General features: G+C 36.7%; 1 protein-coding gene across 2 annotated transcripts; it reads left to right on the top strand.

Moving 5' to 3' along the window:
* Positions 1 to 943: 943 nt before the first annotated feature.
* Positions 944 to 6,536, top strand: LOC137032904 (uncharacterized). Of its 2 annotated transcripts, XM_067404918.1 has the most exons (6): positions 944 to 1,340; positions 1,951 to 2,247; positions 2,355 to 2,460; positions 2,583 to 2,655; positions 4,756 to 4,908; positions 5,749 to 6,536. In XM_067404918.1, the coding sequence occupies exons 1-5, from the start codon at positions 1,292 to 1,294 to the stop codon at positions 4,846 to 4,848; spliced, it is 618 nt and encodes a 205-aa protein (XP_067261019.1). In that variant the 5' UTR covers positions 944 to 1,291; the 3' UTR covers positions 4,849 to 4,908; positions 5,749 to 6,536. The 2 variants fall into 2 exon arrangements, with proteins under 2 accessions (XP_067261019.1, XP_067261020.1); XM_067404919.1 differs by lacking the exon at positions 2,583 to 2,655 and having other exon boundaries at positions 945 to 1,340.
* The last annotated feature ends 6,589 nt before the right edge of the window (positions 6,537 to 13,125 follow it).

Raw genomic sequence — 13,125 nt, 5'->3', positions numbered from 1 at the left:
GTAGAAGTCTAAGAAAAGCATGTAACTGTCATTAAGGATGAGATCTTCGTAATTTAAGATATCTAGGATTAATCTAATATTATTTGTAATGTGACATTTTTCCATAAAACCTGATTGTGATTAATCGATAATAGAGTTAAGGACGTCTTTAATTCTTTTTGCTAAAATCAGGGCTAAAATTTTGTAATCATTAATTAAGAGGGTAATTGGTATTTCAAAACACAGCTTCATGAAGCATCGGAGCGTTATGAATCTTTTGTGTTGAATGAATCAGCTGTTCGGAGTGCCAGAGTCACGTGATTTCAGCAGTTTGGCGGTTTGACACGCGATCCGAATCATACACTGATCATAACGCTCCGAATCTTCCTGAAGCAGTGTTTTGAAATCGGCCATCACTACATAAGTCATTATTTTGTTTTTTTTGGCGCACCAAAAATATTCTCGTCGCTTTATAATATTAATATTGAACCACTGTACTCACATGAACTGATTTAACTGATTGTGTTTTAACGGTCTTACGGGTGTGGAACGGCATAAGAGTGAATAATAAATTACTTTATTTTCATTTTTGGGTGAGCTAACCCTTTAATATTAAGTCACGGTGACTATTTTAACGACGTCTTTAATATCTTTCTGGACTTTGAATGACGGTAATTATGTTGCTTTCTATTGGGGTATAAAAACAACAACAAAAACATTGTATTTCATCAAAAATGTCTTAATTTGTGTTACGAAGATCAAAGAAGGTCTTATGAGTGTGGAACGACATGAGGGTGAATTAATTACATCATTTAAATTTTTTGGGTAAACTGACGGACCGAATGCGTAACTTTTCCCGGCTCAACAGCTTCCCAAATAAAGAATTTATTGATCAATAGGACGTTAATGTTATAGACATAAAGATCATCACCCTGTATCAAAAATAATCTGTCGAACTACATTTCCACCAGCTAACACACAGTCAGTCAGGAGCAATGAGAGGCAGAGAGCGCCCTCCAGAGGAAATCCAGGGGAATTTACAGTCCGGGTCTCTTCTCTCTCCTCTCATTACTCTCAGAACCAATCCTAAATCCTAAAACGGGGAAAGGGCAGGAACAACTACAAAACGAAAGTATAACAGCATTACGTGACGAACGTAACATAGTTTTAAGTTTTCTTCCACGAAAACATCACAATATTCACACAAATTCTTCAGTTCATGATTGTGTCTGCATATCCTCCAACTCTCTGATCGCAAACAGGACTTTTTTCTGCTTCCTCCAGTTGATTGTGAAAAGTTTTCAGAAGAGCAATGATCTTCCAATTCAGTCTGTCACTGATGTTCCTCTTTGGCTTCGCTGGTAGGTTGACTTCATTTTCTATAGATATGTTAACAGACTTTTTTTGTAGTTGCGATCAAAAGTACAATACGATGTGATTAAAAGATATGAAGAATAGTAATCCATATTAAAATTTGTTTTCATGCATACTGCTTTATTATATATCAATTTAATATTATAAATGCACCATAAATCTTTTTTTTGTGAGGTAACCTAATGTAGAAATTTATGGTTCTGTGAAGAACATTTAACATCCACTGAATCTTTCCATTCCACGTTATTTTGTTTGAGGACCCAAAATGTTTTTTGTCGCTGCTAAAACTGGGTATTTCAGTGACTATAAGGTTTTGAGTCAAAATTATTATTTTATCATTATCAAGCATAAATTTTACCGTCTGTCGTGCCGTCTGTGACGACAGATCCTGTTGTTGTTATAGGAGTCAGTGTGTGTTAAATGAACTGCTATTGTTATAGTGGGAACAGAATATTGAACTGTGTCCAATAGTTTTGTTTAAGTTTCTCTTCTAAAAAGTAACACACACTGAGAATTATTCATTCTCTGTTTTTACTCATTTTCCTCACAGTGAAACACATGAGCAGTTGAATACTAATATAATTTTATTTATTATAGTCTCAACAGAGACATGTGGAAAAGATCTACTAGTGGGAACGTCCTGCATCATGAAGCTGAGAACAAAAACCAATGAGAAACCTTCTGAGATAAAATGGACCCATGACAGAAACTACAACATTCTTCACTGGAGAGATGGGAGAATCAAAGTGAAAGCTGAAGGTGTATCTAAGGAAGAAGATGGATCATTAAGATTTCAAAGTGTTACTCTGAAGGACACGGGCACATATACATACACTGTTACTAGTTCTGATGGTACAGAGATTGCTAAAGATAAAGTGGAAATTAAAGTATATGGTAAGATGACAAATATTTCAACCCTTCCAACACTATAATAATAACAAAATAAGATTGTATATTTCTGGTTACAGTTTTAGGAAATAACCACAATGTTTGTGTTACAGAAAAGGTCCCTAAACCGACAGTGAAGTTCAACTGCACCGCTGATGGGAATGCTACTCTCTCCTGTGACGTGGGAAACAGTAAAGATCCGAGTCTGACTGTATCCTGGTATGAAGATGGAAAACTCATCCAGAATGAAATAAAACCTGTGTTAACCCCCCCCCCCCCACCCCCACCCCCCCACCCCCCCCAAAAAAAACCAAGTGTTCTTGTCATCTACTCAAGTACAGGAGAATAAAACGTACTCATGCGAGGCACACAATCCTGTCAGCAGAAATAAAAGTGAGAATGTTACAGTATCATGTAAGTTACTTTATTTCACATGCTTTTCATTCTTGAATATACTGATTTTGTGTTATAATTAATTATTCTTTATCTTTGTTAAAAAATGATCATGTGTAATCTTATCTCTAAAACAAATCTAGACATTTCAGTGTTTTGAACAGACCTGAACTTAAAGGGTCATGAAACCCCAAAACACTTTTTTTGAGATGTAAACAGATATGTTTTATATATTATTTATTATATATGATAGGCTGCACATCATTGAAAACACTAAAGGTACTCATTAATGTTATTCATAAGTGAAAAATATTAGTTATTTTTGCATTTCTCAGAGTGATTTGAAAAGCTGAGTCGGAGCAACGTCACAAAATCTGACGTCATTGTGTACTTTCTGCCCAAGTATGGGCATGATAGAACATGCTGACGTAGACCGTTTTGAGCGATTCTCAACATATATTCATGACATAAAGCTCATTTAATCCAATCACTGCACTGTAGTATGCATAAGATTATAACTGCGGTATTATGCATGAGGAAGTATCACTTCTCTCGCCTCGGTCTCTTGTCATTCAGAGACATATCGTTGGTGTTCGTTTCCTCAGTGCTACAACACAATGTGTTTTCCTGCGACGCAACCAGAGCAGAGGTTTGTGTGCATGTGGATTTTTTGCTGTAATCTACCAGCACAAATGGAAAATAATGTTTGCATGAGATCGCATTACAGCGGAGAATTCAAATGTCACAAAAGTGCGGCTCAATCACCTCTGCCTGCTCTAGCTGCGTTCAAACACACGAGCCGTAGGCTGTTTCCCTCAGCACAGCAGCACATGAGTTGTTTGTATTTTGCGCGAGATTCGGTCAGAACTGTAGTTTTTAATATGAACACATGAAAAATACGACTGTTTTGTTATACACGTGGAACATGCATATAATCGATTTCAGCGCGGAGCTCCGCGATGAGTTTAACAACACTAGCCATGTGGCACAAAGCTCATACTGAAGTATCCGTGCTTAAAGTTTTTATTTCACACAAACATTAACCAGCACGGTGTAGTTATGTGCACACATTTCATCAAGTCTTATTCAAATGAATTATATGTGCAAACTGGACACTGATAGAGTGGTGTAGCCTATCTGAACGCGACGACATGATTATTCTAATAGACAATAGACTGATTTTGAGACTGCAGTGCTCCTAAACATAATCAAAGTAGCCTATTATTAGCCCTATTAAATATTCTTTCGCATTTCTCCCTTGTGCTTGGGAGTTTGTTGTCATTCTCTCCATGCTCATATATCAATATTCATTATTCTGTATAATGAGTGTGTTCTATGTCTGTGCTTCATTGGTTGTTCTCTCCCCTCTTCTCCCCCTCTACACCCCCCTTTTCCAGAGCTTTACATGCCCATTTTCACAGACTTTTTTGAGCTTTGAGGTGTGAACGACCAGGGTAAAACAGGGGGGTTTCATGACCCTTTAATTATTGATGTAAAACATTAATATGTCCAGCTCTAGAACTTTTCACAATATCACTTTTGTTTGATAAAGTATGTGCTCTGGTTCCCTTTCAGTCAGTCATGTTCTACGTACGTCAGTATTGACCGACGAATTGGGCTCTCTGGCGATATCCCAATTCTTCGGTCACCACTGGCGTACGTCTCTGTTCCCTCCTTCAGGGAACGAGGGTTACATACGTAACTGAGACGTTTTTGGTCTGGCTGTTTCCTATTTTTGCTGCTGATACATTTATTCAATGTTAAAATGATTGCAATTAGCGATCACAACTTAAAATGTATCATTAGAATAACTTCCCTAAATTCAATTTGTTGAGATAACTCAAATATCCAAGTTTTCGCTTATTACATTTTCACATTTCAAGTTGAATATAACTTAATTTTTAAGGCAGCACAGACACCTACTTTTTAAAATTGAAACAACAATATTTTTACAGTGTTCTTTATTAAACTACAAAATTATGAAACCACACAAATGGAAGTCTGAGAATTATGTGGTGATGTATGATGCAGTTTGTAAGGATTTTAAACAGCTTAAAACAGATGTTTTTTAATGTTCCACTTGTCTGTTATTAATTTCATGACATCATTCCTGTCTTACAGGTGAAGGCCCAGGTCCTATTAAACTTTTTGGCTTTGATTTCTGGATCCTGGTGGGCATCCTATCCGGCGGATCAGCCCTTCTGCTGCTGCTAATATGTGTCTTCATCATCTGTGTGTGTCGCAGATGTCTGCAATGCAAAAAGCACCAACAAGGTCCGAGGTGTCTTCAATGCCTCTTAAATTAATCATTGAGCATTTGTATTTTCAACAAGAGATCAAACTGAAGATGCTTGAAAAGTTTTCAATGCCAAATCTTAAATAGTCATATAAATAAAATGATAAAGTTCTGAACATTCCTATGAATGTACATTCTCACAAACAGGTTATTTGTTATAATTAACCAATTTAAAACAGGAACACGAAGCCTTTTATCACGGTTTCTTGTATTCTCATATGTATTAGATTCAACACGTTGACTAAAATCAGCTGAATCAAAAAAAAATGTTTAGTGCTTTATATTTTTACATTTTTAGGCCAGTGTTACATTTGTCAAACCTCTTTGTTTAGGCAGAACCAGACTGATCTGAAATCAGATGTAACCGAGCTCCACTTAATAAACAAACATCATTATGTGATTTTCTGAGACATTTAACAGAACAATTGGCACTAAAAACAGGTTTTCTAAGAATTCACACTTTCAAAATTGAGGAGAATAGCTGATCGACAAATATATCATACTTATTGTCTACTGTAATTAGAATTAGCGTTAGTTGGTGTTAATTTGAGAAAATGACTATTGCTGATAGATTAAGCACTCTGTTGGTTGCAAAGTTCACTTGGTTTCATGTTTTTTACCTTTTCTTTATTTCTAAAGAAATTCTACAACAGGATTACACAATCAAGAAGTTTCTATATTACTATCATCAATATCATTTAGTAAATATTATGTAAATAAATATGAATCTCTGCCATTGTTTACAGTCTAATACAGTCTAGATCACACACATCTGAAAAATGCAATTTTATGAACATCTTGTCTTTGATATCTTCTAGATCAGGAAGAGTTCAGGCTAGCAGATCTTATCCCAGGTACAAAACAGATCCAGACAGACCACTAGGAGGAAACCCCCATCCCGCAAGAAAACCACATGTCCTGCAGCCTATCTCCGCAAACCCCGCCTCAAACCCTGTCTCAGGAAAATCTGCCTCCCATACCTCGCCTGAGGAACAAACAGCACCAAACCAAGAGAAATCCAGAGCCCATACTGAACAATAGAATGAGACACTCGGTTTTTCACTGAATGATATGGGACTTTCCTAGAATGATTTTCATTGACTAAAAGCCATATTTCGATGATTAAAGGATTAGTTCACTTTCAAATAAACTTTTCCTGATAATTTACTCACCCCCATGTCATCCAAGATGTTCATGTCTTTCTTTCTTCAGTCAAAAAGAAATGAAGGTTTTTGATTAAACATTCCAGGACTATTCTCCTTATAATGGACTCCAAACGGTTGAAGGTCAAAATTACAGTTTCAGTGCAGCTTCAAAGAGCTTTACACGATACCAGACGAGGAATAAGGGTCTTATCTAGAGAAATGATGTGTCATTTTTGAAAAAAATGTAAATGTATATGCTTTATATAAACAAATGATCACCTTTCAAGTGGTTCAGCCAAAACCGCACTTTCGTATTCATCAAAAAGTTTACGCTGTACGTCTTCCCCTATTCTACTTATGGAATGAACGCAGCGCCAGTTACATTTTTTTCCGTAAGTAGAATAGGGAAGGCATAGGACATGCAGCGTAAGCTTCATTTATAATCTCTGAACCTTTCAGTCAGTACAGCGCGAACTCACTGCGAAAACTAATTAATTAATTAATTAATTAATTAAAATTAATTAATTAATTTAGACTAAACTTCAAAATAAATCTTTTATTTAAATCGTGTCTCTGTTTTGTTTGTTATGATGAGAGGATTTGTGAGCATATAAAACTAGTAAATTGGCACTAAACAAACCTGTAGCGTTTTGAGAAACTGAGCGGATTCTCACTGGTAACTTGGACACCTCTGATTGGTCATTATTTTCAACAGAAATGACTGTGATTGGCTACAATACTTAACGAAAGAACAAAAGAACGACATTTGCAGTCAACCAGATTGCATTAATTTACTTGCTTTTCTCTTTTATTAAATAATTAAAAAATTACATGTTACACATATTAATATAACTCCGTCAATCCTGCAATATTATTTTCCATTGACCTGAATAGAGAGTATGACGTCACTTTCCCGCCGGAACACGCCCCCTCAGCCAGACTGAGGCAAAATAGCCTGTCATTACTGGATTTAAGAGGGAAAACTGCGAAAACGCGAGTAAAACAAACGATTAAACTAAAGATTTTTACAACTTACCAATAACCCAGTAATCCATGGATATGCAGTCAGGAACATGTTTCCATCCTGACATTAGATGTGCCTGATTTGTGTAAATCCGGTGATCATTTATATCAACGTTATTTATTACGTCATATTGTCTAGCCCTAAGTTTTCACGTGCACACCCACCTGACGACCCTCTGTGAAGCTCTGACACCTTCTGCCTCAGTCTGCACGAGTTCAGTTCATGATTGCGTCTGCATATCCTCCAACAACACTTCTCCTGTTTCCTCCATTTGATTGTGAGAAGGTTCTGGAACATTTGCTGTGTTCAGAAGAACAATGATCTTCTAATACAGTCTGTTACTGATCTTCTGTGGCTTCACTGAACTCTGGTAGGTTGACTTAATTTTGTAGATGTGTTAATAGACTTTTGAGATCAAAAGTTACAATGTGATTAAGATATATTAAGTAATCCATATTATCATTTGTTCTTATGCACTGCGTTATTTTATATCAACTTAATATTATAAATCACCATAAATCATGTTTTGCCTCTTCTCAACTTAATCTAACTTAATCAAAGAAACACTAGTGAAGGTCATTTTTATATTTCACCTGTCAGATCAGGTAAAATATCTCCTTAAGGCACTTTTATAGTGCCCACTTGAACAAATGACACTACAGTAATTTTTGGACATTTTTAAATTTCTAATCTAGTGACGTTTACTTGCAAACTGCTGCAATAAGAGTTCAAATCCACCTTTAATAGAAGATATTTATGGTTCCGTGAAGAACATTTAACATCCATGGAATCTTTCCATTCCACAGAATGTTGTTTTATTGGAAAAAGTTTCCTTAAATTATTAAAATGATCTTTAAATAAGAAAGAAATGGTTCTTTTAAGATTTGTTGCTGCTAAAACTCTTTTAGACCCTTTATTTTTATAGTTTTCTCACTGACAGGTCGTCACAAAGTGGGTATTTCAGTGACTATAAGAGTTTGAGTCTGTAACACTTTACAATAATGTTCATTAGATAAATGTATTAACTAACATGAACAAACCATGAGCAATACATTTGCTACAGTATTTACTAATCTTTGTTAACGTTAGTTAATGAAAATGCAGTTCATTGTTCATGTTAGTTCACAGTGCATTAACTAATGTTAACAAGATTTTAATAATGACATAATAATAACTTAGTAAGTGCTGAAATTAACATTAACAAAGATTAAGTGCTGTATAAGTGCATTTCATTATTAGTTCATGTTAACTAATGTAGTTAACTAATATTCTATATCCTAATTATTGTTATGTAATTTTTCCAGGAGCTCATTGCTTCTACCTTCAGTTAAACTGCCAAGTGTTTGTAAATTAATTGCCTAAATTACATTATTTGCTAACTGCATTCTCTAAATTGTAATGTTGACATGCATTCTCTGTAAAGCTGCTTTGAAATTATATGTATTGTGAAAAGTGCTATACTAATAAATGTGAATTGAATTGAATATTAACTAATGAACCTTGTTATAAAGTGTTACCGTTTTGTCTAAGTTTAGTACCTAAATCGACTTTTAAAAAGAAATCCAGCCTGAGAATTATTCATTCTCTGTTTTTACGCCTTTTCCTCAGAGTGAACCAAATATGAGCTGTTGAACTGTGTTGAGATTTATTAAATACTAATATAATTTTATTTATTATAGTCTCAACAGAGACATGTGGAAAAGATCTACTACTGGGAACGTCCTGCATCATTAAGCTGAGAACAAAACACAATGAGAAACCTTATGAGATAAAATGGACCCATGACAGAAACAGCAACATTCTTCGCTGGAGAGACGGGAAAATCAAAGCATCTAAAGATGTATCCAAGGAAGTAGATGGATCATTCAGATTTCAAAGTGTTAGTCTGAAGGACATGGGCACATATACATATATTGTAACGCAGAGTTGAAATGTTATTGCCCAGAAAAACAAATGTGTAGAGAATGTGTAGAGCTCGAGGAAATGATGCACGTGAGGCGAGAGAGCGGGCGTATTTCCCCCCGGTTTTAATAAAATGACTTATACACCGTCACACTCGTCCGCATACATGGGGATGAGTGAGAGAAAAGGATACAAATAAACATTCAACTTAGGTCACAAATAGAAAAGGGAAAATAAAAGGGAAAAAGGTACAAAGTCGATAGAGCGGTTATCTCGTCTCCTGCTCACCATTCGCTTTCTCTTACAGCCGCGCACACACTATGCACATGCGCAGTTCACATTCTACATTTATGTATTTAAGCCACAGGTCTCTGGTACAGACATGCAAACCATTTTTGGGTCGTGATCCACCAGTTGAGAACCACTGTCCTAGACATAGTGTGAGATAATATGAAAAACATCTAGAACAAACCTTCATTCAGCCTTTTTATCTGTCTATACATTATATAAAACTTTTTTTTAAATCGTTGCTTGGCAGCTTTCTAGTCTGCAGGATCAAGATAAAAATAGCTGGCCAACATCTCAAAACATCAGATGAATTCTGTATTCTTCCTCATGCAGCACATTAGATGATATCCTTCCATCCCAGTGTAAACGGTTGCATCACATCCTTTTTTTGGCATCACACTTTGGCATCATACTTTTTTTGTATGTGTGTGTGAAGCTCTGAGTTAATTTCAACACGATCACATGAGAATGTGTATCAATAGTACGAGTTTGTAATCTCGTAGAATATATACGCCAAAATGAGTTTTGGCGTTCTTATGGTACGCAGTTTTTTGCGTGCATATGATACGCACTTTATGGCGTGTATATGATACGCTCTTGGTTAGGATGGGGGTGGGGGAGTGGGGGGTTCGTACGTACGTACGTATAATACGCCATCGGGCATTTGGCCTTGCTGGGTTCCCTCGGGAACAGGTGTGGCTGGGGACAGAGGAAAAATTTTGAAGAGGTGGTGGGAGGGGTTTGGGGGTTTGGGGGGAGCTCACTTCCATCCCCTCATATTCCACTAAGATTGGTATTTCTAAATTACTTGATCCTGAAAAAAGGAGGCGTGTTCCGGCGCAAACAATCCCTGGTGCTATTTTGCTGTTCCATTAAACAATTGCGCCACTGACCAGAAAAAACCTAGTCTAAAGTCAGTGGCGCGTTGCGCGTTGTTCATTATGCTATTTTAAGGGCGCATGCTTGACCATAATGTATAGCGTGCACAACGCGCATACACTTTGCTCATGTAATCTACACAGATGCAACAGTTATTTTTGCAAATCATAAATTGTTACACTAAAAAAATATTAACACATGAGATGACGGAAATCATTGTGGTGTGCCACGAAGATGTGAAAAAACCTGTTTAACCGACGCTATTTTGGGTGGGTTTCTCCCATCCCCATACAACACAACTTCTCTGTCTTTCACTGCTGTTACAAGAACATCAGTCTCCTCGGCTGTGAACCGCTCCTGGCGTGCGCCTGGTAAATACGCCATAATAATAGCAATCCATAATGGAACTTGCGCACCTGCTTTTAAAGGGAATGTTGGATGACGCTCTGATTGGTTTATTTCACGTTACGCCCAAACCACACCTATGAATAATGAAGCTACTTCAGACCAACCCATTTTAGATTTGCGCCGGGCGCAAGAGTCATTTATCCCGCCGGGAAAATAGCAACAGCGCCGAGACCCGCCCACAAAGTTACTTGCGCTTCGTGCTTTGACACTTGCGTTTCAGATCGTTAAAAAAGGGCCCCCAGAGTGAAGGTACATGTTCACTTTGAGATCTTTGTTTCCAAACGCAAGGATTTCAGTTTTGTCTTTGTTTAACTGAAGGAAGTTTAGACACATCCAATTCTAAATTTCATCAATGCACTGGCACAGGGAGTCAATGGGGCTGTAGTCGTTAGGTGATAGGGCTAGGTAAATCTGGGTGTCATCTGCATAGATATGATATGCAATTTGGTTCTTTCTCATTATTTGGCTCAGTGGCAGCATATATAGGTTGAACAGGAGGGGTGCAAGAATTGAACCTTGTGAGACTCAGCATATCATCGATGTCCACTCAGACTTATGGTCACCGATACTCACATAATAACCTCTCCCTTCTAAGTATGACCTGAACCATTTAAGGACCATCCCAGAAAGCCCAACCCAGTTTTCCAGCCTGTCAAGAAGAATGTTGTGATCGACAGTGTCAAACGCAGCACTGAGGTCAAGTAGAACCAGCACTGATAATTTACCTGAATCTGTGTTTAGACGAATATCATTTATTATCTTTATGAGTGCTGTCTCTGTGCTGTGATGCGGTCGGAAACCAGATTGAAAGTTGTCAAAGTATCCATTCAAGCTTAAGAACTTGTTCAGCTGATTGAAAACAACTTTTTCAATGATCTTGCTTATGAAAGGAAGATTTGAAATTGGCCTGTAGTTGCTCAATATGGTGTTATCCAGATTGCTCTTTTTCAGGAGGGCCTTGACAACTGCAGTTTTCAGGGATTTTGGAAAAGTCCCAGAGAGAAGTGAGGCATTTATCACTTCTAGAAGATCTGCTTCTAAACTTTGAAACTTTTCTTTGAAAAAAGATGTGGGAAGTGTGTCAAGGGCACAGGTTGATGTTTTAAGGTGCTGTACTGTTTCTTCCAAAATGTAATAAATGAACGGAGCAGACGCAGATAGAGGTGTGCCTGCAGCAAGAAAGCAAGATCTCACGCTTGTGCGGCAGTACTGGAGAGTTGTCCAAAACAGCATTACAGCAATTTTGCACCGACCGGAGTGTGAATTTATGAGTATGTTTTAATTAGCAAACTGGTTCTGCATGTGTATCACACCAATGTTCATATTATACGAAAGCAAATCAAAGTTATTCATTATGAAGGCAATATTCAAAATAAACCGATAGTATTATTTTTCTTCAAAACTATCTAAAAAAAATAAAATAAAATAAAATGTAATGACTTTTAATGCATAATTTTCACAAAATCCATTTAATGACTTTTAATGCTTTTTAATGCCCCATGAAAACCCTGATAGCAGTTAGCAATATAGCAACTTCTTGATTGTGTGATTCTGTTGTAGTATTTTTTCACAATTAAAAAATTAAACCAAGTAAACACTGCAACCAACAGAGTGCTTAGTAATCTGTCAGTCACATTTCTAACCATTAGGCTTGCTTTTGAGTTTAAAAAGCTCAAACATGCATTTTTATCTAGGACTAGCTTAAAGGGTTAGTTCACCCAAAAATGAAAATGTCATTTATTATTCACCATCATGTCGTTACACACCCGTAAGACCTTCATTCATCTTCAGAACACAAATGAAGATATTTTGATTAAATCCGATGGCTCAGTGAGGCTTGCATTCAAAGTAGGGATGTCCCGATCACGTTTTTTTGCCCTCGAGTCAGAGTCCGAGTCATTTGATTTTGAGTATCTACCGATACCGAGTCCCGATCCGATACTTCTATAATACATGAAAAAGAATAAAGAAGAGCGAAAAAACAGATCCAGGAACAGTTCATGTTTTTCAGGTATCTAACAGTCGTTTTCACGAACAGAAAATGGATAAAGTAATCAAATATAAAATATCACTTCATATTATCTTTACTGTATAAAATAAATAAAGATTAATCATTATTGAAGTTACAAAAACTATTCAGTCAAGAGCAGTAAGTGATTTCTTTGTTATTTGTTGTTTTATTTAACATTAAAAACAGGCAGCAGGAATAGTTTTTCTCCCTTTAAGACATGCACAATCCAGTACATATAGTACTGTTCCACAATGGCTGTCTTTCTCGACTAATATACGTTCACTTAAGACATAACCGACTATGTTTGCTAGGATACTCGCTAGGACGGGCATTTTTAAATATTTTTTGTATGAATTTGTCCGCCGAAGCGCAAGACTTGAAAGAGAACTCAGTATTTGCGCGCTGACTGGAATAAGCGTGTGCGCGCTTCGGATGAGCGCACACAAATCTTCTCACAGCGCGTGCGTGTTCTCTTTCGCGTCTTGTTCTTGAAGGTTTAAATCAGCAAGGCTTAAATGAGTTTAGTTTAAACACAGAT

This window comes from Chanodichthys erythropterus, chromosome 12, assembly GCF_024489055.1.
Source record: "Chanodichthys erythropterus isolate Z2021 chromosome 12, ASM2448905v1, whole genome shotgun sequence".
NCBI lineage: Eukaryota > Metazoa > Chordata > Actinopteri > Cypriniformes > Xenocyprididae > Chanodichthys > Chanodichthys erythropterus.
The sequence above is the reverse complement of the archived record's forward strand: the minus strand, read 5'-3'. Positions and strand labels throughout refer to the sequence as shown.